This window comes from Erpetoichthys calabaricus, chromosome 2, assembly GCF_900747795.2.
Source record: "Erpetoichthys calabaricus chromosome 2, fErpCal1.3, whole genome shotgun sequence".
Lineage (NCBI taxonomy): Eukaryota > Metazoa > Chordata > Cladistia > Polypteriformes > Polypteridae > Erpetoichthys > Erpetoichthys calabaricus.
In genome coordinates this window covers 315,571,882-315,598,429 of record NC_041395.2, presented here as the reverse complement: position 1 = coordinate 315,598,429, position 26,548 = coordinate 315,571,882, and the positions used below count along the sequence as shown (strand labels likewise).

General features: G+C 38.9%; 1 protein-coding gene across 1 annotated transcript in view; it reads left to right on the top strand.

Moving 5' to 3' along the window:
* The first annotated feature begins 1,552 nt into the window (after positions 1–1,552).
* Positions 1,553–26,548, top strand: part of LOC114645628 (catenin alpha-3-like) — a 1,052,567-nt gene continuing 1,027,571 nt past the window's right edge. Inside the window, exons 1-2 of the mRNA XM_028793457.2 lie at positions 1,553–1,663; positions 7,644–7,796. Coding sequence (XP_028649290.2) covers positions 1,631–1,663; positions 7,644–7,796 — 186 coding nt within the window. The 5' untranslated portion in view covers positions 1,553–1,630. The remainder of the gene's footprint in view (positions 1,664–7,643; positions 7,797–26,548) is intronic.

Sequence of the window (26,548 nt, the reverse complement as noted above, 5' to 3'; positions counted from 1 at the left end):
TTGCCTGGTTTAAACTGCACTATATACAGTGTAGCAATAAGCCCTTTGTCCACCTCTTGAACCCTCAGGTACCACTCTGAACACCGGATGAAAGTATAAATAATCTTTCTTTTATTATTAAACGGTGCACAAAGCACTCTCCACACCACACTCATATAACTACAATAACTCTCTCAATAAACCTATCCTCCTCGCCCAGACAATTTGCCACCCTACCTCCCAGCTCAGCTCAGTGTACTGGGCTTCCCATAGTCCTTTTATATCCCCTGACCCGGAAGTGGTTCCTGGCACAACCCACAAGTCCGTTTCCTTCCGCGTCAGGGCAAACAGTCCTCTTCTTCATCCCGGGAGCACCTCGTTTCCTCCAGTCACATGACTGTGCACACTCCTGGGTTATAGGGCACGCAGGAGCCCACTAGCCCCCCTACAGCGACTCCCGGTGGCCCCCAAGGTATCCAGCAGGGCTGTGTGTATAAACTACAAAGTCCATGAGGCCCTGCTGGAAGTCGGGGCGCCATCCTGCTGTCCGGAGGGCTCCTCCTAGCGGCCTGGGGGTGGCGACCGGAGTCCGTAGCCGGTCGTCCATCACAACAGTAAGTAAAGCTTAGATAGGGAGTTGTCACAGCACTTTGCGCCTGCACTTAGTGAGGAGTGCTATGCAAGAACAAAGTAGTTTGTACTGCTGAATTGTATTTCCAAGGTGGCCATGACAGGTTGGTCATCTAGCTCTGTGAAGAGGATTACTTGTATTCTGCTTTGTTTATTGTATTTACCCCATTTTTTGACACCTGTTACTCTCCCAACCTACCTTGAAGCAGGTTTTCTCTCTCAATTACCCTTTCAAAGATTTCTTCCATTTTTTTCCCTACAAGGTTTTTCAAACACCTGTTAAAGGCCATTGAAGCATTCCTTGTGTGATTTTGAGCAATACAAGGAATAAATTGTTGTTGTAAGGCTTGGTTGATTAATAAAAGTTCTCATTACAAAGAGTTCTGTGTTAAATAAAAGGGCACAAATATATAATGTAATGTAGTAAAAAATGTTAAAATACACCATAACTAAGTGTAATGGGCTCCTTTTTAAACAAGTGAATCATAAACATCAGTATTTAGTGCACAATATTTATATACTATATTTAGTGCACTGTAAAATGAACGCCAAAAGAATGTCTGACAGCATACTAATAGTGCAGTGCAGCCATGACGTGGTGGACCTTTGTGTCTTCTGTGGCATTCTAGCATTGTGGAATAGTATGTCTTGTAACAGTAAATTGCATAGGATTAAATAAACTCCAAAGTTTAAAAAGGGAAGAAAATCTTAATCTTTATTCACTTTACAAGAACTGTGTGTAATATAGAAAGAGAATTGTACTAATCAGGTGAGTTATAAAGAGTATAACTGATCTCAATATAACTCATTATTGAATTTCACAAATGAATACTGTATTGAAATGTGACCAGAGATGCAATTTCATACTACAAGCCCATCTGGAGCCCCCCAAACCCTAAATAGTGTTAATCATGTTAGCTCCCTGATTAAAGCATTCAAAAGAAGTAAGCCATGCTGTGCTCCTCTGTTTCAGGCCGGGCTGAGGGACAGAAGCGATGCTTTAAATGAGGCAATCGAGAACATGTGCAAGAAGACAAGAGACCTCCGTAAACAGGTATGTCACATATATATTTTTTTTTTCTTTTTCGCCCTTCTATTTCATTTGTGTATCCATGGTAAGAAGTAAAAATACTGATAAACACTCCGGCTTCTCCTGCATTCCTATAAATAAGTAGTCAGAAAATAGCTGCTCTTCTCTTTTTTGGCCTTTTCTCCTCCAGTCAATCACACTGAGTAAACCACCTAACCAATCGCACTTCCATTACTCGTCTAATCTCTCTGTTAACCTCTTTCCCCCTGTCTGCTGCTCTCCTTCTCCTAGTCTATCCACTTGCATTCGATGATGAGATGTGACCTCATTGACAGCCGGTGTTTTCCCCAGTAGTTCTCATTATCCACGAATCTGCAAAATCATAGAAGTGAGTCATACAAAGCACAGAGTGGCACACTAACTCGAGATGAGAAGTAGGGCACTTCAGCACATTTGCATGGCCTACAACGTTGCCCCTGGCTTCATACTGGCAGTATGCTCTTGTGGATAAGGGCCAGAGCCTGAAAATACAAGGACACAGATTCATGCCATCTCCAGCAGAGTGAGTCGCTCTTCAGTAATGCCTCATTCTAACAACTCAGAGTGACGGCAGCATGGCAGCTCAATGAACAGCGATGTTTGTTCACAGTTCACAAGTTGTGGGCTCGTCCTTGGAGGCTCACTGTCTATATGAACTCTGCATGTTTTGTCTGCCTCCACATGAGATTGATCCCAAAGCTGTTCAGTGTTATGAAGATGTTTTGGCAATAATGATATTTCAGAAAATTATTCTTAACTAGCTGTGTAAGCTCGGGATCCTAGAAACTACTGAAATCGTCAGTAAAAAAATTGAAATGCAGAGTCTGCGGTTTCGTTTTGCGGACATACTCGCCCGCCTTGTCTATCAGCGGCTAAACGAGTTTGTCTCCGACTCATTAACTTGGGGCTACCTTGCCGGCTCTTTGAGCTTCATTGCTGTAGTCTCTCACTTCTGGGCCTGACAGACAGACACACACACACACACACACTTCCACGCGTAGATGTACGAGGTCTGTCTATTAAATAGCGAGACTGACGCAATAACTCCCTTTTATCTATATAACAATTCTAATGCTTGTCCCCATTCGCAGTTATGCACGGATGCAGTCTTGGCTTCCACTGGTCGAAGGTGTGGAGCAGATCAGTTTCTGTTGGCTGTTTCAAGACCTCGGATGTTTTCTTCTTTATTTCTTTACTGCATCCACTGACTCCACTTTTAAACTTAGCAGGATTCCGGCGCACGAAGGGAAACACAATGTGCATGGAATGGTGACTGACAATCAACTAAACGGCAGAGAGTGCTATCGTTTGTCATGTGGGTTTGGACTTTGTTCGCTTTGTTTAAGAGATAGAAACACAGTCTCGTTATTTAATAGACAGACGTATATATAACACTAGCTGTATAAGCCCGTGCTGTAAAAAGCCCAGGGTCCTAGAAGCTATTGAAATCGTCAGAAAAAGAAATTGAAATGTAGAGATGTCAGGTAATTGAAAGGAACTACTCTGGGTGTCTCTCTCCTAGGTTCCGTTTTGCTGATGTGCTTGCATCACTTGTGCATTAGCGGCAGGAGGAAAAGTACAAGGGATACGGTTTTGCTGATGTACTCATCTCGCTTGCGTAAGAGTTTCTCTCTTTTCTCGGGAGTTTTACTTTGGCAACAGAGTTGCTTTCTTCTTCTGACTCGTTAACTTGGGACTGCCTTGCCGGCACTCTGAGCTGTAGTAGCCTCGCACTTCCAGGCAGGCCAGACAAACAGACATACACACTTCCACGAGTAGACATTTAGTTTTCTGTTTCCTCGAAGGTGGAGTCCTTACCCCGACTCCACCTCTCACTTCCGGGCCGGACAGACACACACACTTCCACGTATAGAAATTTATATATAAGATAATGATTTTATTAATGATGTTGCAATGCCATTAGTTTAACTCTGTTATGGGCATTACCATTTTGTGCAGTTGTTTGATGGCCGCATCCATCCTGTTTTTGCCATTGCTCAGGCAGTTCCTATCACTTGATGGTACCATGTCATGATACCCTTAGTATTTAAGATGGTGGCATACATCTCTCAACATCCAAGCTTTGGATAAAAGAACAATATCTATGATTATTTTTAACTGATTTTAGTTTGCTTTGGCAAAAGATACTTAGTAGAACTTTTGACAAATGAAAGGAGACCATTCAGTTCATCAGGCTCGTTTGTTTAGCTAATAGCTGAGTTGTCCCAATACTTTTTAAAGGTTCTAAAGTTTTGTGGTATAGCGGGTCCGCAGCTCTAAACAGATGGCCAGTTTTTACATAAATAATCGGCGCACTCATGTCTTTATGGAGGGGGCATGGTAGTGTGGCGGGAGTGGTTCCCAGGTGAGATGTGGGTGTGGATGTCTCCGCACTGAAGTGCAAAGGTGCGGGATCACCAGTAGGTGCTAATCGCCACACCTGTGCCATGTCCCCATTATAAAAAGGAGAAACTGAAGGACGAAGGTTAAGTGAGAAGAAGGCTGGAGACGTGGAGTGCCGGTGTTCGGTGGTGAAAGCAGGCAGCTAGGAGAAGAGCAACTAAAGAGGAGTGTGTGGCCTTCACTCAGCAGGCAGGCACAGAAAGAAGTGGTTGTGCCAGCTGAGCAGTTCTGAGAAGCTGGAGTGACTGGAAATGGGGAACGACTCACTGCCTAAGGCTGTGGAAGGCAGTGGGAGTTAAGGAGACTTGTGAGAGTGAGCCTCAGCGTGAGCGCCCTCACTGTTGAGAAACCCAAGTCTCGGTCTGGTAAAGTAGTCGTATGGAGTCAGGGGATGGAAGGCAACCAGACCAGGAGAAGGTCAGCTGTAACTGCAGGTAGGGCGACTGCCATGTTGCAAAGCCCGTTGGGATAAGCAGGGAAGCCGCCAGTTGAAAGGAAAAAGGAACCGAGTATTTAAAAAAGGGACTGTTTCCAGTCTGTTGGATTTTAACTTTGTTTTAAAGGATTTATATATTTTGTATTTTACCCTCGACTGTTATTACCTAATTTTTATGGATTATTTATTTATGGATTTTTTCAAGCACTGCACTATGGACACGGTTTTGTTTTTGTTTTAATAAAAGCACTTGCACACTTTACACCTTCCCCTTGCTCCATGTGTGATTTGTCCTCATCTGCCAGCTCATCTGGTTACATTATCGACAGTGTTGGGTTCCCAAAACTGGAAGAAGGAGAAAGGAGCCAGACCTGCACCGTCATAGGTTTGTGCTTCAACAACAAAGAAAACCTCTGACTGTTCCAGTGTGGTGCTGAGGTGTCACCCATTGAACAACTGCACTCGGGTCCCAATCCAGGTGGTTCATCGTGTGGTGGATGTGGCAATGCGCTGTGATCAGCGCTCTCTCTCTTTCTCTCTTTCACTCTCTGTGTCTCAGTAGTTTCTTCCAGATTATAACAACTCTTTGTATAAAGAAGTGTTTCCTGGCTTCATGCCTAAACGCATTTCCCCTTCATTTCATTTGGTGCCCTCAAGTAGGTCATTCATCAGTAAGTTGAAAGAATTCTGCTGAATCTATTTTATCAGTGCTACTTGGATTAGGTCCTCATAGAGTCTGTACTTCTCAACACTAAACAGAGTAAGTTTAATCCTCCAGTTTATCACAGTATGACATGTACTTTAGTACTGGAGTGGACTTGGTTTCTGTCCTCTACCAAGCTTCGAGGTCTGCTATTTGGTTACCAGGGGTCAGATTTAGAAAACTTGTGTACTCAAATAGAGCGGCTCGCAATGTGCGTTCACAGCTTTCTAATCACTTCAATAGAGAACTTGTGTATGTTTACGGCAACTCTGACCCAAGTGTATGCAACATTTCTAGAAGCTAGGAAATGATGACCCCCTTGATCTAGCAGGGAAATGCAGCCAAACCAGCTAAATGAGAAGCTCACACATATATTAACTCATATCATTCAGCTGATATTAAAATGTGCATTGACAGGACAAACATAGTACACCTTGAATGTGATGAATGTGATGCACATACTGTACTTTATTTCCCTTTTAAACAGGGACAATTCTGCATATTTGAAGGACTTCTTTTGTTTTTTGTCAGTTTATATCATCTGCTTGTTGTCACTTATCAGCAAACTTGACCGGCAGGTCAGGAATCTCTCAGCCAAGCTTCACTCCACCATGCACACTGTGCTGGAAGACATTAACCAGCCGACGAGGCAACACATACAGTTTCATATGGTGTGGGTGTACATAATATAATACTTATTTTTATGCTTGAATCCACAAAAAGTATTATAAATAGATATACATATAGGTATATAACACACCATATAATAGATAGATAGATAGATAGATAGATAGATAGATAGATAGATAGATAGATAGATAGATAGATAGATAGATAACACACTATATAGCAGACAGACAGACAGACAGACAGACAGACAGACAGACAGACAGACAGATAGATAGATAGATAGATAGATAGATAGATAGATAGATAGATAGATAGATAGATAGATAGATAGATAGATAGATAGATAACACACTATATAACAGACAGACAGACAGACAGACAGATAGATAGATAGATAGATAGATAGATAGATAGATAGATAGATAGATAGATAGATAGATAACACACTATATAGCAGACAGACAGACAGACAGACAGACAGACAGACAGACAGACAGACAGACAGACAGACAGATAGATAGATAGATAGATAGATAGATAGATAGATAGATAGATAGATAGATAGATAGATAACACACTATATAGCAGACAGATAGATAGATAGATAGATAGATAGATAGATAGATAGATAGATAGATAGATAGATAGATAGATAGATAGATAGATAGATAGATAGATAGATAGAGTTCATGATGTTTGTCTGCCCATCACCAGATAATCATAACACACTTTATGAGATATTTATGCATATAAATCTAGATTATGTAGCATCACATAATCACCATCACATTTACTTTTCTATTTAATAAAAACTGTTTTGTTTTTGACCAAATTGATTCATAAAATAGAGTACCTGAGTATTTTTATTTTTTCACTTAACATGTTTTAAAATGACAGGTAAAACACTTGTTCACTTAATAATTGTGCCATTTTAATAATCAGAGAAAGAAAAAAAATCTTCATCACTCATTTACCTCAATCCTTTATTTAACAAAATACATTGCATTTTGATTAAATTACATTTCAAACAGCGCTTGTTCCTGATTGGTGGCTCGTATATTCAAAGATGCCCAAATTAGAATTTAAATTTTACTTGACATTCCTATTAAACATTTTCTTTTGGAAATTTTCAAACATGATTTGGTCATCTGTACTTGTCTCATATGTTAATAAAAAGCTGCTATTAAGATCAAATGTGTGCATTAAAATGCAGCTTCATTCAGGTGAACAGATCCGTATTATCATTGTTTATCCTTGAAAAATAGAGCAAGAGACTAATTTTATGCAGTTCTGAAAACAGGTCAATCTGTTATGCAAATGTGATCAATTAATTAACAGTATACCCCAAATTAGCATAATGAATAAATATAACACTTACCATTTGTATTATTATTAGACTTTGAAAGAAAGCAAAACACTGAAGAAAATGTTTTTGTATATTTTCCTAAATTGGTGCATGATAATTTGTTACCATCAAAAAAACCTTGAAGGAATGACCCCTCGACTATGTTTGATTTATTTGTTAAGACATTGTTTCTCCACCAATTTAAGTTTCATTCCATATGATTTATGCTATGTCCTTCACTTTGGTCATGATTCTCACAAATTAAAGGCCAGCTTTCCATATTTGGATGTTTGAAGGTTGCAGGGTCTGATTTATCCTCTTTTTTATTACATAAAATTTGCCTTTGTTTTGTGATTATTTTTAATATTTCGTTTTTTAAGATTAAACCTGGTGTTTTCGTAGCCAATCAAAAGGCTGAATTAGTAAACCCCGATGTTACACTTTGCAGCTAAGGAAAGCCATCATTGATCATGTGTCAGACGCCTTTCTGGACACAACTGTCCCACTTCTGGTCCTCATGGAAGCTGCTAAAAATGGAAAAGAAAAAGAAATTAAGGAATATGTTGCTATTTTTAAAGAACATGCCAACAAGCTGGTGGAGGTAAGTTATATTATATCATAAAAAATATATATAAATGAGTTTGTTGCACAGTTATTTTGCTTCATGAAAAATGAATAAATTGCCTTTTTGAATTTTATTTATCAAGATAATAAATTCTTCTCTTGTAAAGTTGAGTATATTTTTATCATTTGAATAAAAGTAAAACAAACCCTTCATGAACAAAATGCTAATGAAATTCCTTTCCAAGCTAAAAATAATCTTTTTAATTATCTATCATTGTTTAATTCACTGTTTGGCCCATTTTCTTGCTCAATTCAAATTGCAATGGAGAACACTTTCAAATGGAAAAAAAGCAAAATAAATATCAGAGTGGATTTAAACATATATGCAGGCGTCTATATGTCTGTGATAAATTTAATAAAGAGTGTATTCAGAAAGAAAGAATTCAGAATCCTTCACTTCCTGTACACTTTATTGTGTTGTAGATTTAATTTTAAATAGATACATTTGCCATGACTGCCCATCAGATTACACGCGATAACCCATAATGACAAAGTGCAAACATGTTTTCAGAAAGGTTTACACATTTATTAAAAAAACAAAACTGAAATCTCTCATTCAAAGAAATATTTAGACCATTTTGTTGTGGCACTCCAAACTGCGGCCAGGTACACCTCCTTGAGATGTGTCCAGAACTCAATTGGAGACCACCAGAGGCAAACTGAATTACTTGGATATCATTAAGAAAGACACACACCTGTGCATTGAAGGTCCCACAATTCACACTAAATGTCAGGACAAAATCCAAGCAGTGAAGTCCAAGGAAGTTTCTGTGGTCTTCTGCAATCATATTGAAGTGAGACACAGTGTTGAAAAGTCTACAACACAAATGTCAGGGCCATCTTAACAACATTATAGACCCCCGGGCAAAGCAGTGCACTGGGCCCCCTACCTACACAACCACTCAGCAAGTCACAACATACATGGATTAGCATGGGGCCCTTATGCTTGTGGGGCCTCCAGTCAACTGCCCAGTGTGCCCATGTGTTAAGACGGCCCTGACAATTGTTCTGTCAGCAAACTTGCTGATAAACTTTTTGGTCAAAACTGGGAAATGTGAGAAAAACACAAAACAACAAAAAAAGATGGTAGAAAACAAAATGAAACGTGTGAGACAGTAATCATGGTCGAGAGAACAACAAGGTTACAACCAAAAGTACATGCGAAGAAAGAACACAACGATAAACTTTGAATTCTTTAGAGTTTTTGCCTCCACTGATCAGATAAGGAATTGAACTCATATCTATCCTTTTATCTCGTTGCGTTGATTACACATGGGTCGTGACCTCAGAGGCCACTCCCCTAGCAACTTTGGAAGCGGACTTAACCATAGAATTAAACAATGCTGGCATTTGAGGACCCAAAATCATTCTAAATCATGAGAACAATAAAGTGTACAGGAAGTGATCGGGTCAGAGTACTTTCAGAATCCACTGAATATATGAAGGATGAGTCTCCTCATTAAACATGCTGATTAGGTTTGGTGCTTACATGAGTTTGGACTGCATCTGTGTTTCATGTCACCCGCCCCACCGACTTACCCTTAATCATGTCCCGCAGACACAGGGCATCCTGTTAAATCAGAACGCTCAGATGCTGCAGTGATTCAGGCTGCAGTCTCCTGAGATGATTATAAAAGACTCCATTCTGTCACATACATTGTCTTTGCTGCTGTGCTTTCGTTCCCTTTCCATAATGTTAATTCCTTTGGTGTTTAGGTTTGCATTCTTTGCTCGTCTCTTTGGTGACATTCTATATACTTTCAGGGTTCAATTGGTTTAAACATATTCTGCAATAATTCATTGTGATTGTATTATTTGTGACATTTTGTGTTTAGGGTTCCTTGGGTGTTGAAAGTAGCTTTGGTTTTCTGGTTCACTTACCCTGAATCTTGGCTTTTGGTGTGCTTTTGCTGTGTTCTTTTCCATGCTGCATTTTAATTATTGAGTTAAATTGTTTATCTTACTTTGATGAAAGCTCTTTCTTTTGTTAAATTTATTGTTATTACTTTAGTTTTTGTTTACTTGAATTAGTTATTTACATTTAGTTTTCTTTCCCGTTATTGGTGTCATTATCTTTGGATTGGTAAATTACTTCTATCATGGTTTTGGCTTTTCTGTTAGACGAAATACCAACCACATGTACAGACAGAGTTGCGTGCCTGAGCTGTAGTTGTGTGTGTGTGTGTGTGTGTGTGTGCGTGTGTGTGCGTGTGTGTGCGTGTGTGTGCGTGTGTGTGTGTGCATGTGAAATGTACAGCCAATTATCACTTGTCTGGCGGTGGCTTTGTGACTCTGTGATGTGTGATGATCAGAATTACGAGCCTGCAAGGGTTTGCTCTTTTCTATGCTGTTGTCATTTTTTTTTCATGCTTCTGTTATCACCAATTATTTCTTACTTGATTTTTACAGAATGTCCCTTGTTACATAATTATTATTGTTCTTGATTATAGTAGTGGTTGATGTGTTTATTAATAATCTGAGTTGCTTTTATATATAAAAAGAAACTAATTTTCGTAAAATGATGAAAAAAGAATTACAGTAATTCAGCACCATACTATTCAAGCAGCACATGGTATGATTTGCTTTTGTTATAAATATTTTTACAGATTTGCTTTTAATTTTTATTGGACTTTTTTAAAAGTTGCTGAATCCTGTTGTCATGTCAGCTTTTTGAAAAAAAAAAAAAGCATTTAAAGATGTTATACAGTTTAACGTCCTTAACACAACACCATTTTGAGGTTGTCTATTTATTTTGCTAGCCATGTTGCTATGCAGAATAACTTATAATAAATATTTTTGTAGACTGTCTTTATTCAATATATTTAAGTCATCCCTTTTTATTGTAATTTTAAAATGTTTAACCTGGAGGGAGGCTAATATCTAACAATGTCCAATTTTGAAATGCAAGGACACTAAGACAGTTGTTGCTCGGCACATTTATAACTTTACAAGATTAGATAAGAACCTTTGTTAAGTGTTGAACTAGGGGCCGGAAGGCTTTGCATCAATCTGGTTTTAACTGTTTGGCCAGCTTACCTGGGGGAATACAGTTGGGCTGAGATAAAAGGATATAAACAGGCTGCAGCTGAACTATGCTAAAATGGGTGTCTGAGACTAACTGAGTGGAGTCATTGGGAACAATAAAACCTCTGAATCAAGAGGCAAAGAAGCCACAAGGATTCATTTAAATTAAGGCTGCTACAGAGGCCTAGTCTCTCTCTTCCATTTTCCATCCTGAAGACACCATCTCTCTTAACTGCCCTATTCAGACAGGCCATGCTGCCTACTTCTGACACCCAATAAAAATGTCAACTAGGATCAAAGATCAAGTTGGGATAAAAACCAACCAATATAATAAGAGAGAAAGCCACCCGGTAGCTTAATATCAGGTTTTATTATTTTACCAACACTCACCGTACTTTGCTATTTTGGGCATATTGTCTATAATACATGAATACAATTGTAACTTTTTGTCCTGACTGATCTGATACTCAATCTAGTTGTCTGGAATTACAGATGTAAAACAAAGGATGATGTGTTGAACTACAGTAGCACTCAACCATGACAGTGTGGTAAGAGTATACATAGGATTGGGGGCGTTCTGTCATGGTTTATGTAATAACGGGTGTAAAGGGAAAAATAGGGTCACTTTGGCCCCCTACCATGACAATACATGGTATATACAGTAATTCATCTTCCAGGTTATCCGAGTTTATGGATAGACACTTTAATTGTAATAAGTGCACTTTCGTTTATAGATTTCCTGGTTAAGGCCCAGTGCTTTGATTCTTTTGACTTTCATTTTTGGAACTACCTTTAGGCTTGATGACTGATTGAATTTGATTTTTAGTTAACAATCTTTGCACATCTTTTGGCAATATTCCTTCTCCCGGTCATTGTTCATAAAAATCTGCTTCAGGTGTCTTTCTGTAGCAGAACTGAACACAATTGCTCATAAAACAGAATCAGAGCTGAACACCAGGACAGGGTTGCACTGCCTGTTTAATCTTTTTCCCAGTCAAGTTTCTATTCACACGCTGTCTACCTTCTACTTTTTTTGTCTTGTCTTTGCACAATGTCTTGTCTTGTTTGTGTTTTAATTTTGAATCTTAATTTTAATTTAGAATTTTAATTTTAAATCTAATTTTAATTTAATTTTAATTTTTTTATTTGAACTTCATGTTGTTACACTGTGGACCCTGAGCTTCTACAATTTCGTCTATCTGTATACTTGTATATGGCTGAGATGACAATAAAGTTCGCTTTGACTTTATTTTCATGTTTATTTCACTGTTACTGGACTCAGTTTGTGGCTTAAAAACAAGGGTGTCAGATTTACCCTTTTGAGGGACATATTTTGTGGATTTCACTCCAGGCACAGTCTTAATAAGAGGCTCTTTTGCACCTTTTACTTAAATCCTGCCCTTACACACCATGTGTTGAAAGCATCCTGGTCAAATGTGATGTTTCTGCTTTTCTCAAGAGCATAATAATTACTGCCCACAAAGCCTAAATATTTGCCCCATTTTTGTCTTTCTACAGTCTTGCTTCACTTGTACCCAATGCAGGTTGAAGCCCAAATGGAGCTCTAGGCATACACCTGCCACTTCTGTTACCAGTTCAGTGTGGACGAGATGGGGTGCTTTTGAGTAAAAAGTCCAGAGTACCAACTGCTTGAGTTACAGAAATGATGCCCCTCTATGTTCATAACGTGTTTTCAGTATTTTTAGACTTCGATGACCTTCCCCCTCACTGTCTGTGGTGCACCCCTTGATTTACCAAAATGGCAGAGCCTCTCTATCCATAGCACAGATATAATGGACACGTACAGTAAAGGGAAAGGTACAGGTACACCCCGCGTGAATTACATAAACAGCATCCCTCACTGTCCAGAGTACACATCCCTTAATTTTCATAAATGCCGCCCCCTTGGGTATCATATGTTCCCTAATGGGAATAAAATTTATGTAATCCATTAACACTAGAATTACCAGAGTCTACGAAAAAACTCGTAGATCTGGCCCACCTTAAAACCGTTCTCACCTCTCTTCTGTCTTCTAAATGTGCCGATTAAGAAGAGCAGCAAAAAGCCGGCTATTCCATCCCCCACCATCACAAAATGTTCACTAAGTTTTCCCACCTCATGCCTTGTTTGATTAACTTGGAGTGATTGAACTGGAGTTTTAGAGTGGAAATAATAGATCGTTATTTGGAACACACGCATTTCATGTGTGTTCCGTTTCTACAGTAATCTGTGTAAACACATTGTTAAAACAGAAACTTTTTCATTTTTTAGTAATAAATGTTACAAAATGTAGGCATAAACTATAGAATGTGTGAAGCCTGACGGCCAAACATCAAATAAACACTTTCGCAAAAGGTTCAAGGATGTAACAACACCTTCTATGGCGTAACGCTGAGATTTGCTGACTCAGAGCACGGCAGCCCTGCCGTTCAATTCCCCACTGGGGAGGAAGTGTTTTTTTTTTCTTTGTTTCCTCAAACGGACATAAAATTTATAAACTGGTATGCACTGTAAATCGTTAAGTTTAAAATGTCGATCGCAGTTATTTCTGTTGATTAATTCATGCTTTTTTACTTAGAGTCAGAACAGGAGCTTATTCAGCTTATTCAGCTTCTGATCTGGCTCTAAGTATCAGCGGCAGTATAAATCACACTCAATCTGACGCTGTTCGTTTTCAAATAATATTGCATTACTTCGACAATGTTTTCTGATTGGTACTATTCGCGTCATAAAATGATTTCTTCAAAACGTCACATATATTTGTTTTGAGATAATGAAAAGAGCTGCAAATTACAGGTGCTTGTTCAGTGTAACAGGAACCATAGCACAGAGAGGTGTGTACACTGCAATAAGTACACATGTCGTAAATGTAGGAAGGGCGTTCCTTGGGTGAGCTAGAGCGCGTCTTTATGTGAAAACAGCAGTGTCAGATGGGGAGTGTCTGATGATTGCATATACCTTTGCATATATCTTTACTATGCTTTCCTCTGCATGTCCTGGAGTACAAAAGAAACAGCATACAGCAACATGTGGGGACTGGCAAGTTTGGGGGGAAAAAAAACACGCGGTCGTATGTATCGTGATATACTGCAGAGCTATAGCGCGTCTTTATGTGAAAACAGCAGTGTCAGATGGGGTAGGAAAGGATCCTGAACGCGTCTGAGAGAATGAAAAGTGAATTGAAAAAAAAACAAAAACAAAGCTAACCTTTACAAATATCATAAATTAACCGGCTGTTACAGACTGAAATCAAATGTATCTTTTTATTCTAAAATAGTAAAAATAAGAGCAGTTCACTTCTCAAAAGAGAGTCATGCAGGATCGAACTCGTGACCTTTTGATTCCCAGTCAGCAACTGATACTGTTGCGCCACAGGGCCATCATAGTAACTAAGTGTCAATGTCGCACACTAAGGTGGCGCTTTTTTTTCTGCAGTTATATTTTTGAATAAAAGCGCACTTGTTCTGTTATATTTGTACCTTTCGTGAAAGTGTTTCTTTGATATTTGGACTTCAGGCTTCATACATTATATAGTTTATGCCTACATTTTGTCATTTACTACTAGAATATGAAAAACATTTCTGTTTTAAAAATGTGTTTACACAGATTACTGTAGAAACGGAACACACATGAAATGCGTGTGTTCCAAATAACAATTTATTATTTCCACTCTAAAACTCCACTTCACTCCCAGATAATCAATCAAGGCATGAGCTGGGAGAAGTTCATGCACGTTCTAAGTCGGTGAGGGGATGGAATAGTCGGCTGTTTGCAGCTTGTCTTTATCTGCACATTTAGAAGACAAAAGACGATGGCAGAGAGGTGCGAACGGATTTAAGAAGCGATTTAAGGTGGGACGGATCTACGAGTTTTTTTGTAAGCTCTGGTAATTCTAGTGTTAAACATTCATTTTATCTGTTGTGAAATATAAAAAGACACAGAGAATCAATTAAGGGTTGGGAAAACCATTCCTGTCTAGTGTGTACAGCTCAGGCCAAGCAGTAGCACTGAGGTACCAGTCATATGCATACAAAGTACACTTTAGACAGAGAAATAGTTTCCAGAGGGAGCTTTTATGGAGTGGAACCGGAAGAAGTACATTCATAGGGCAAATGAGGGTGATGGAGGTGCATTGTGACGGAGGTGACGTCAGCATGGGAAGGGAGGACATCAACAAAGGCCTGGAAATGAAGTCATCCCAGGGGACTGGTGCCTGATGTGGAACTACGTTATTGGTAAGTCGTCTGTTTATTTTTTGTCGGGCTTTGTCTGTTCATTTTTTCTGCTGAGAAAGAGATAAAGGCGTTGATGCTCTGTCTAGTAGTCCCCTCCTCCAGTTTTCCATGCTCTGTCGAGCCCGTTGGCTGCCCCCTACTCACTTGTGTGTGACACTGTATAAACCAAACTCTATGCTGTTTGGATATCTGTTTGTCTGTTTGTTAACATTAAAATCTTCTCAGTTTAAGTACTATCCTCTGACAGGGTAAGCAAAACAAAACTTCTTTAGTCTAAGGCAGTGAACTCTCAATTTGAACTTACTTCATATCTTCAGAATTCTCCATGGCTTCGATAAAGCTGATCCAATCCAGTTTCAAATAAGTAATGAATCACATGCTAGAAGACACTGGTGGATATTAAGGGGAAGTGCATTTATGATGGAAACCAATAAGTATTTCTTCACACAGGGAGTTTTGGAAATCCGGAACAAACTACTGAGTCAAGTCAAGTCAAGTCAACTTCCATGAACTTAAATCAGAAACCTTAAGAACTTTTAAAAACTATCTGGATTAGATATTGAGATATCTTAGCTATTAGTTAAGCAAACAAGCTTAATGGGATGAATTGTGTCATCCTTTTTAGTGGAAATTCTTATGCTTCATTATAAAAGTAAATAAATAAACTACAAATAAGACATCATGTAAGTGTCTGCAAAAAAATCAAACTAAATGCCTTTAATAAATAAAAAATAAATCACTAAAAATTGTTCCAGTCATTTAGTAAAATACATTTATACACATTTGCATGTATTGCTTAGTTTTAAAAAAATAAGCAGAAAAAACATACTCTTTTTATTAATTTCTGTAAAGTTTTAGAGTCGTGCAAGCAATTCACTGAGACAGACAACTAAAGATCTACATTTATATATAAACATACACTATGGGCGAATCTACCATCTGGGCATTCTGGGACTTTTCACCACCCCCATTCCTCACCTTGTGTGTCAAAATCACCAATGTTAGACCCCCCTGCCCCCACCCAATTCACCATGTGAGTCTCCTCTGGCGTAGAATCTCCTCCTTCATTAAATGATAAGGTGTCCACATGCTGCATTGTTTAAAGTGTGGTCATCTCTCTGCCAAGTAGCACTAAGTCACCCAGAGGCCTGTTGGGGGTCTTAACCTGGCCTTATGAGTATCTCTGTCTCTCGTATATGTTGGACTGAACTGTAGGTTTAATATTTAGGAGTGGAAGGTATGTCAGCCCACACAGATGCTGCCTAGAAAAGGTTTCTCCTCGTAGACAAAAAGGATCTCTTTGAAGGAACTGCAGAGTTCAGTAGCTGAGAGGGGAGTAAAGGTACATCAGTCAACCATGTCAAGAGGTCTGCAGAACACTGGATTTGACCACAGGATAGCACAAATGAAGCCAACACCCAAAATCAAACCAGGTAAATACCATGTCAGGAGTTTACCAAACAGCACGAAAGTGATCCATTACAGCAACAACAATATATTTATTGTATTGCACAAAATCATGAAAGGAATTCCTCATTGAGCTTTAACAGACCCTGATGTTTGACAGCCCCATAGCCTTGACTCCTTAAGAAGACAAGAAAAAGGGGAAAAAAGTGGAAGAAATCTTGGGAAAGGCAATTCAGAAAGAGACCCCTTCCAAGTAAATTGGTTGTGCAAGAAATGGGATTAAATACGACACACAAAACAGAACACAAGTCATTCTCTTCACAGAATTAGATGGCCAATCTATTATTACCACCTTAGAAAGACAATGCAACAGTACAAACTGCAAGGCAAAATGCAAGAATAGATCACACCACTCACTAAATACAGAACTATCACATATGAGGATTTGTTCACATACTTTAAAAACAAAGTAGAAGCTAATTAACATAAATAAAAAATAACACTATCATTGTAGAACCACAGCCAGATTATAAAAAAGGATTCAGACAAGCCAGAGGAAGTTATAGCCCTTGAGGCCTCAGCAAATAAGTCGCCTACCCCTACTGGCCAATCCACATCTGAGTTTTGCTGAGCCAGCCAATCAGATGAAAGGACCCTTCTACCTAATGATTCCAGTGCTCCTTAATCAGAGATGAATTGTCCATAGGCAGACAAAAACTTGGCAGTAGAGCAGTGGCACCAAGTGCTACATCAGAAAACCGAGAAGTAATGGGCTTTGTGAAGACCAAGATAAATATTTTTTGGCCAAAATTTAAAAAAGACATGTATGGCGCAAATGTAACACTGCCCACATCCTCAAAACAGCAGGCCTATAGTGAGGTATGGTGGTGGTCTCTGTCATGATCAATCTTATGATTTTTTTAACTATTCCTTGGCATTTAAAAATTATTTAATTTGAAGGTCAAATAACCTTTTGGCAATATGTATTATTTGTTCCCATGCATTTTTACCAGGGTTTTTTTTTTTTACACTATTTTGTTTTTCTTATGGGCACCACCATTTTGTTAACAATTGCTACACTGTTGTTAGGCTTGATGACCAGGTTGTGCGACACGAGACGTCATTTCACATCAGCACTTTTCACTTCCTTCTTGTCTAAGATTTGAATTCATGAACGTATAACCTTTGGTATCTTTTTTATTGTTGTTTACTGAATTACTGTCTACTATTTCTACCATCTAACTAGAGAAAAGCCAAGCAAATTGACACCATTTATTGGCTAACTAAAAAGATTACAATATGCAAGCTTTCGAGGCAACTCAGGCCCCTTCTTCAGATAAGATGGAATACAGAAACTGGAGTTCCCTGTGTATGTATGTACAGTATGTATGCATAGGGAACTCCATTTTCTGTATTACATCTTGCCTGAAGAAGGGGTCTGAGTTGCCTCGAAAGCTTGCATATTGTAATCTTTTTAGTTAGCCAATAAAAGGTGTCATTTTGCTTGGCTTTTCTCTACATTCATAATGGCTAACACGGTACAACACCCTAGTACTACCATCTAACTATGAATTACATCTCACATTGTTGTTTTTTTAGCTCTGGTTGTGTTCCTTTTCTGGCTCATGACTTGCCGCTTTATTTTTTTGACCATGATTCTAGCTACACATCCTTTGTTTGTTTAAATTTATTCTTCCTGGTCATTACCCCTGCTTGAATTTCTGATCTGTCCGCGTCATTTTCAATTTCTCTCTCAAAAGCAGCACAGTCTCATTATCCTGTGGGGCTGCTTTTCACCAGCAGGGACTGGAGATCTGGTTAATTAGAGTGAAGAATGGATGGTGGAAAATACAAGCAAATACTGCAAGAGAAACGGCAAGAAATCCAACGCTTGCATGAAAGTTCATCCTTAAGGTAGAGAATAACTGGAACACAAGGCCAAAGGGACTTTGTAGTGGTCTACTTTATTTTGAGTTCTGAGACTGAAGGCTTCTCAGAAAAGCTTCGGATTGGGGTCCATAATGCAAGTGTTGCAGGTTCATCATTAACTCTGCATGGGCCGATAAATATAATTTAAAGATGCTCTTCATCAGAAAAACCTGAAGTCTAGATTATTTACTTTATCTCTTCTCCATTCCATCTGAACAAGTGTGGTACTGAGGTGTCACCCATTGAATGGCTGCACTCGGGTCCTAATCTGAGATCCTAAAGGTTTGTCATGTGGTGGGTGCAGCAATGCGCTGTATCAGTGCATGCTCCTAACCTCTCCTCCTCCTCTCCTCTTCTCCTTTGCCTGTGTGAAAATAGGATAACCTTTTGTCATAATGTGATGATGGATGCACAGTATATGATTTCAGTCTTAAAGTGATCCTGTCATGATCTGACCATGAAAGATTATAAAGTGGACAAATTAAAATGAAATAAATTAACAACTCAACAAAGAGACATTTATCTGTCTTGAGAATGTCTGTGGAAATGGCTCTTACATTTTTTTTTTCATTTTATATCCATAGCTATAAATGATGATGAAGATATGGAGGGTCAAATTCAATTCATCTATCCAGCAGCTAATCTTAGTAATGAAGCACTTAACGTTAAAGGCTAATTAACTTCACATTCATTGCATTTCATATTCTCATTGTTTTCGGGTTAGAAAGGCAAAAAGACATTCATTCTGCATATTAAACAGTTTAAATGTACAAAAAAGGGAACAGTGTCAGTAGAGGAAGCCTGACATTCTGCAACTATTTACTGTACCTGATGGAGTTTAGGAAATTAGGTGACAAAAAAGTTGTTATCCAAAGCATGGAGGGAAAGAAAAGAAGAATCCATTGTTGTAATTATTTCATTTTCAGTCTATTACAATAAATTACCTTAAGTTCTATAATATGCACACAGAGCACACAGGGAAGATGATTAAGGGTAAATGGCATACAAAATATTAGAAAGTAGTTTGTCACACAGAGAACCCTAAATAAATGGAATATGTTTCCAAACAGCACAGTAGATGTATTTTAGGGGCCTTCAAATTTCTACTTGATCAATCAGGAGAATCAAGAGTGTGAACAAGGCAGAGCTGAATGGCCTGCAGTCGTCAAAACCTTTTTTTTTTTTGCTTTTAGAGACACACAAAGTTAGAAATGAAGGAGTCTCTGTATACATTGTGAAATAAATGGCTGGACAGACAACGAAGGTTTGGGGCAGCCACACGGATACATTCCCTGGCTGCAAATGGGCTTAAGTTTTAGTACAATGTGCACAGGTTCAAGTCCAAAGTAGAACTGCCTTTTGTATGGACGATGGTGAGTTTTTAAGGTGTCTCAAGGGAAGTGACGTCCTCGGGGCCGGGACAGGAGGTGACGTAGTCAGACCGTATTCATACTGTATACAGGCAGAATTTCCGGTCTCTGATGTGCTGAGAGAAAGGAGAGAGATTTAGTGCAACCTGCCGCCCCCTGGCCTGGCCTGGGTTTTCTGGTCTCTTTGGTTGACTCCCAAACGCATGTGTGTGACAAAATGTAAAGTGCTACACATGGGTAAAAGGGACATCAATGACATATACAAGATGGCAGACACTGCCATAAAGGTTTTAGGAGTTTATGTTGACGCAACATTTTCATCTACAAAGCAATGCACAGACCTAGTTAAAAAGGCAAATAAAATATTAGGCTATATCATAAAAACTTTTGAATTTAACTCGAGGGAAGTTATGTGCAGACTATATTACAACAACAACTATTTATATAGCACATTTTCATACAAATAATGTAGCTCAAAGTGCTTAAGCGAGTCCACATCTGGAGTGTTGTGTGCAGTTCTGGTCACCACAGTACAAGAAAGACATAACAGCACTTGAAGCTGAGCAACCAAATGCATCCCAGGACTTAAGAACATGTCCTAATCTGACAGACTCAGAGAATTAAACCTATTTAGTCTCAAGCAGAGGAGACTCTGAGAGGACTTAATCCAGGTATTTAAAATTCCTCAAAGGCATTGATAAAGAGGATCCAGCAACAATCTTTCAGCTTAAAGTGAATCACATCCTTGAAGACGTCAGTGGAAATTAAGGGGAAGTGCACTTAAGGTTGAAGCCAAGGAAGCACTTCTTTAGGCAAAGAGTTGTAGGACTCTGGAAGGAACTACCAAGACATGTAGTTGAAGCTGAAGCCTGGATAACCTTTAAGAAAAATTCCGGATAAGATATTGGGATAGCTTAGCTATGAACTACTCAAATGGGCTTGATGAACTGAATGGTCTTCCCTCGTTTGTCAAATTACTTATGTATTTCTTATATAAAGTAGATTAATGAAAACTATACCCAGATAAATGGATAGATTTTGATCAAAGCTGACGCTGAATTGTGAGATGAGCTCATTACTGTTAATTTTACTCAGAGCCCTTCCCTGTTTAGTGCTGTTCCCTCACACATCCAACATCCTGGGCTCAAATCTAATGCCCAGTTAGAGTCTGTGTAGAGTCTGCACATTCTTCCTGTGTCTGTGTTATTTGTTCATTGTATATTCCAGTTTATTTTTCCATACCCCAAAGATGTCAGTATTAGGCTCATTGAGGTTTTTTTTTGCTTTGTGCCCTCCCCTACCCTAACCTGTTGTCAGAAATTTTGATCTCCAGTTTTCAAAGGATCTCAACGCTTTAGGGTCCCCTGATACCGAAAACATTGATATCTTGATGATGTGTGTGTGTCTGTCTGTCTGTGTCACAGTTTCTTGAGAAGGGTCTAGAGTAAGGGTGTCCATTTTAACTCTTTTCCTAATCAGCAAGCAGTTTTCACTAATAATTAACTTCTTTTCCCTTCATTTTAATAGCCCTGTTTTTAAGGATTCAGTCCTCTGAATTGATGCTTTTCTTAATTAAATGGCAGCCAAACAGAAATGAGATGTGAAACGAGTCAACAGATGACCAGCTAAATTGGAGCCAATTTCAGTCCAATCAGTTCCTTAATGAGAAGCCAATTCTTGCTGTTAATTAAAGCCGTTATTGAATATCGTGACTGTTGATTTTCTGTTTTTTCTAAGACTACCGTCAAAATGTTTTGGTGACCTGGGCAGAACAACTTGACCGAGTGTTTTCCTCTAGGGAGCGCTAGCTCCCTGGTTGGAATAATTTCTTTTGCAATTGTGGTGTCTTAAGTAACCCAAAACTATATACTGTAGATGTAATATCAAAAGGCGATACCTCTCCCATAGTGATACGGCGGTAAGAAATCACATAAGAGAAAACAACTTAGCTTTTTTAATGACAATTTACGCAGCATTACAGATGAAGGAAGCCATAGCAAGACTTTTAGCAAGGTGGGATCTCGATGTATACAGTCTGTCAAATTTCGTCGCTGCGCTGGAAGGGTTTTCAGGACGGGATGATGATATCTCCCAACCGTCCGTTGGCTTCGAAGTGTTTGGCTGCTGTCCAAGTCTTTTATACTGTTTTCTCTTCATGCAGGCCCTTACTTAAGTAAATCATGCCTTTCCAAACAACGCAAAGAGAGGCATGCTGACTCTTAACACACAGAAATAGTGCGTGTTGCCCATTTGTCTCTGTCTATCTTGTCCTATGCTTGGCCTAGCAGTTATAAATGCTGATCCTCTTTGTACTAAATCTGTCTCAGCTGGGTATGTAGAAAGAAAAGAAAAGCAGATTCTAAATATTCGCTCAGAGCACAGTGACATTAAACTTACATTCTGATTACACAGAGACCTTCACCTTTCTTTATTTTCAGGTTAACTGGTCATGAGGTGGCTTGTTTTATGTCTCATTATTGTTTGGATGCTCAGTAAGGAAAAAGAAGCAACTTAGGGGTCTGAGTCACGTCAATTAAAACTAAGGGAAAACAAGTTAATCGGCAGCAAAAATGGCTCACTAATTAAGAAGATGGTTAGAATGAAAACCTGCAGCCACTGCGGACCACCATTACCAGAGATGGTTACCCCTGGTCTAGAGCTAACACGGGTGGATGGAACAATGCCAAATTCAGAACTTAAGCCTGTTGTGAGATGACGATGTGCTGATTAGTTTTTGAGCCAAGAGAAAGAGACACTGTAGGGGAACCCTCAAATACTGTAATTCTGCAATTAGTTATGAATTCTTCTCACCATCTGCTATTGTAATGACCTATGTTATGATCAGAAATATAAGCATCAGAGTGGTAAATAATTACTGAAATGTTATTGAGTAGTTTGGGTAACTTGGTTCCTAGGGTGCAAAGCCTACTGATGCTCATGTCCAAATTTTTTATTTTTATTTATTTTATTAAAAAAAATGGCATACTATCATGTCTAACAGATACTACAAATTACTTCAAACTAGAAAAAAGAAAAAAAAATCACACAGTTAAAAAGTAAAGCAAGAAAAAAAAAAAGACAAAACCTAACAAAAATAAAATTAAAGCACAACTCAAGAGAAACAGAGGAGAGCCGAGAGCAAGGGCAAAAATAGTTAGAAAAAAATAAAAGAAGGGAAAATGTTCTTTTCCCCTGATATATATGCTTATTCTAAAATGTTACTAATTAGATCTTGCCATATTTAAAAAAAAATTGAACAGATACTCTAAGGGAGAATTAATTTTTTTAAAGTTTTAAATAGTACAGAGCATCAGTTACCCACTGACCTATAAAAGGTGGGCTGGGATTATTCCAGTTAAGCAAGATAAGTCTGCGTGCTGGTAGTGCGGTACCATCAATTTGTCCTTCTCCGCTTTAAGACCATTTGGGAGTCCACTAAACACAGCTGTTAATGGGTTATGAGGAATTGAGACCCCAAGGCTGTCTGATAGGCATTCATAGATTTTGGTCCAGAATGAGGTTCATTTGGTGCACGTCCAAAACATGTGGCCCAGTGAAGCTGGAGCTAAATTGCAACCGCTCGCATGTTGGATTTTACCCTGTACATTTTGGACAATTTTAAATATGATAAATGTTATCAATGAAAGATTTTAAGTTGAATGATTGAATACTTTGCAAATATGGAGCTGGAATATATTCTATGTCATGGCTGATATCAACACCATTTCTGAGTTGTTAATTGAAAGATCCTTTTCTCTTATATACATATATTTCCCTTTTCACCCTAGAGATCGTTGAAAGGAAGATTCTTTGAGGTGTTTTGATATATGGTTGAGATGAGTCTTCAAGTATTTCATCTGGAATAGAATTGGGTGGGAGGTGTGGAAACTTGGGTAGGTTTCTTTAAGCACAATTTCAAATTTGAAAGTAGTGGGAAAAATTTGTGGTTGGGAAGTTAAATTTGAAGCACACTTGTTCATAAGATGCAAAAACATTACCCAGTAGCTAGCCATCCCAAGTGAAACAGGACACTGAGGAGGGCCCTGCCCGGCTCCCTACTCCTGACATCATGCTTCCTCCTCCCCTCGGCCTGCAGCCTCTGTCTCGGTTTAGTGTGAATACAGTAATCCCTCCTCCATCGCGGGGGTTGCGTTCCAGAGCCACCCGCGAAATAAGAAAATCTGCGAAGTAGAAACCATATGTTTATATGGTTATTTTTATATTGTCATGCTTGGGTCACAGATTTGCGCAGAAACACAGGAGGTTGTAGAGAGACAGGAACGTTATTCAAACACTGCAAACAAACATTTGTCTCTTTTTCAAAAATTTAAACTGTGCTCCATGACAAGACAGAGATGACAGTTCCGTCTCACAATTAAAAGAATGCAAACATATCTTCCTCTTCAAAGGAGTGCGTGTCAGGAGCAGTGACTGTCACAGAGATAGAGAGAAAAGCAAGCAATAATAAATCAATAGGGCTGTTTGGCTTTTAAGTATGCAAAGCACCGCGGCACAAAGCTGTTGAAGGCGGCAGCTCACACCCCCTCCGTCAGGAGCAGACAAAGAGAGAGAGAGAGACAGAGTTTGTTTTTCAGTCAAAAATCAATACGTGCCCTTCGAGCTTTTAAGTATGCGAAGCACCGTGCAGCATGCAGCATGTCGTTTCAGGAAGCAGCTGCACAAAAGATAGCAATGTGAAGATAATCTTTCAGCATTTTTAGACGAGCGTCCGTATCGTCTAGGTGTGCGAACAGCCCCCCTGCTCAATCCCCCTACGTCAGGATCAGAGAAAGTCAGCGCAAGAGAAGTCAAGTCAAGTCAACTTTATTTATAAAGCACTTTACATACAACAGCCACTGACCAAAGTGCTGTAGAAAGAGAAAAGTAAGCTGGGTAGCTTCTCAGCCATCTGCCAATAGCGTCCCTTGTATGAAATCAACTGGGCAAACCAACTGAGGAAGCATGTACCAGAAATTAAAAGACCCATTGTCCGCAGAAACCCGCGAAGCAGCGAAAAATCCGCGATATATATTTAAATATACTTACATATAAAATCCGCGATGGAGTGAAGCCGCGAAAGGCGAAGTGCGATATAGCGAGGGATTACTGTATATCACTCCTGCAAGCGAACTATGATTCTTAGCGCAATGACTGTCCCCTGCCTGGGGAGAACAGCATGTGGCCGTGATATCTCTGGCAATCAGCAGCTACCCTATAAAGCACATGTAGCTCTGAGCTCTCTCAAAAACATCAAACATTACTCCTTAACCATCTGTAGATGATAATGTCTGCTGAACAAACAGGTGTCAGTAGCTAAGTGGAGGCAAGGTATGCTGCAATATGTGGCGAGATGTAGACCGACTCAAACAGAGGCTGGCGCGTGAGTGAGGAGGGCCCAACCCTTCCCCTCAGTCCGCACAGTCTCTCTAGGCTTCGCGCAAAAAATTCGGTACTGCAAGTGAACTATGATACTAAGCGTGTTGAGAGAAGTCACAAAATTAACCAGAATGTTAAAGCAAATTCTAGAAAAAAGCCCAATCTAAATCCACAGTTCTCTCATGAAAAGTGTACAGACATACAGACGTTGAATTTTATTTATATATGCTGCCTGACTGTCCTGTGTGTGTGGATGTGTGCCTCGGAGGTACTGCAATGGGCTGCCCCCCTGTCCAGGGCTGTTTCCTGCCTTTAGCCCAGTGTTGCTGGGATACTCTTTGGATCCTCATGACTCTGAAATGGATTAACTGGGTTTGAAAATGTTTAGTTGTATTCATCATCCTTTTTTATAGTGTCAATAGGTTTTTGGATACACACATTTCATTGTGAGTCATCTCATGCAACTATAACCTTGAACTTGAAGTAAAACCATGATGTCTACCCATTCAGGCAGATTTTTAAAAAGCTGGTTATGTAAAATTATCTATTTGGTTTTTCATTAAAAAGTTTTGCAAAACTCTGAATTGAATTGTCAGAGGAAACTCAGTAATAGACAACTGGCAAAGTAATAAAATCTGTTAACTGTATTCCTACAAGCTATAATTTGAAAAATTAATACTTCTGATCTTTTGTGTAGATGTGCCAGCCATATGCAAAAAATGCACAGTGATCAATTTAAATAATTTAGTAGATGTGTTATGCACTGTTCTGAAATGGGTTTTTCTCCTGGTGTGCCCTGCATCCTTGGAGTCACCATTTCTTTGACTGACATTCCCCCTTAATTGAGGAAAGCACATCTGTGTGTCCTGAGCCATCTGTGTTATCTGTGAGTCCTGAGCCAGGAAATAAGCTGGAGATCCATAGATACAGACACAATTCACAAATAACAACAGATTGTTGTGAGGTTACCAAAGAGCCAATCATAAGAACAAATAGTGTAAAATAACCAGAACCGGGTATATCTTTATAATGTAAGCCGACAACTACAATTAATGGAAGCTTACTTCCAGACAAAAGCAGTTTTGTTACAATTAGCGGGAGTGTAGCTGACACTTCTGCACTTCCAGTTAAACAGTAGATCAACTGTTTACAATTTATCGTGGACTGGGCCTGCATATATTTTATATATATATATATATATGTAAGTTTCATTACAAACATGGTGAAAGATATAATGTACAAAAAAGCTGGTAATATTAGTTAAGTGAGAAAAATGAATGGCAATACTTAAAACATTTAGGCCAATGAAACTGCACTTTAAAGATTTGTCTTTCTAATTATACTTGGTTGACAAACCTTTGGTAATATCTTCAGTTTTTCAGGAGAA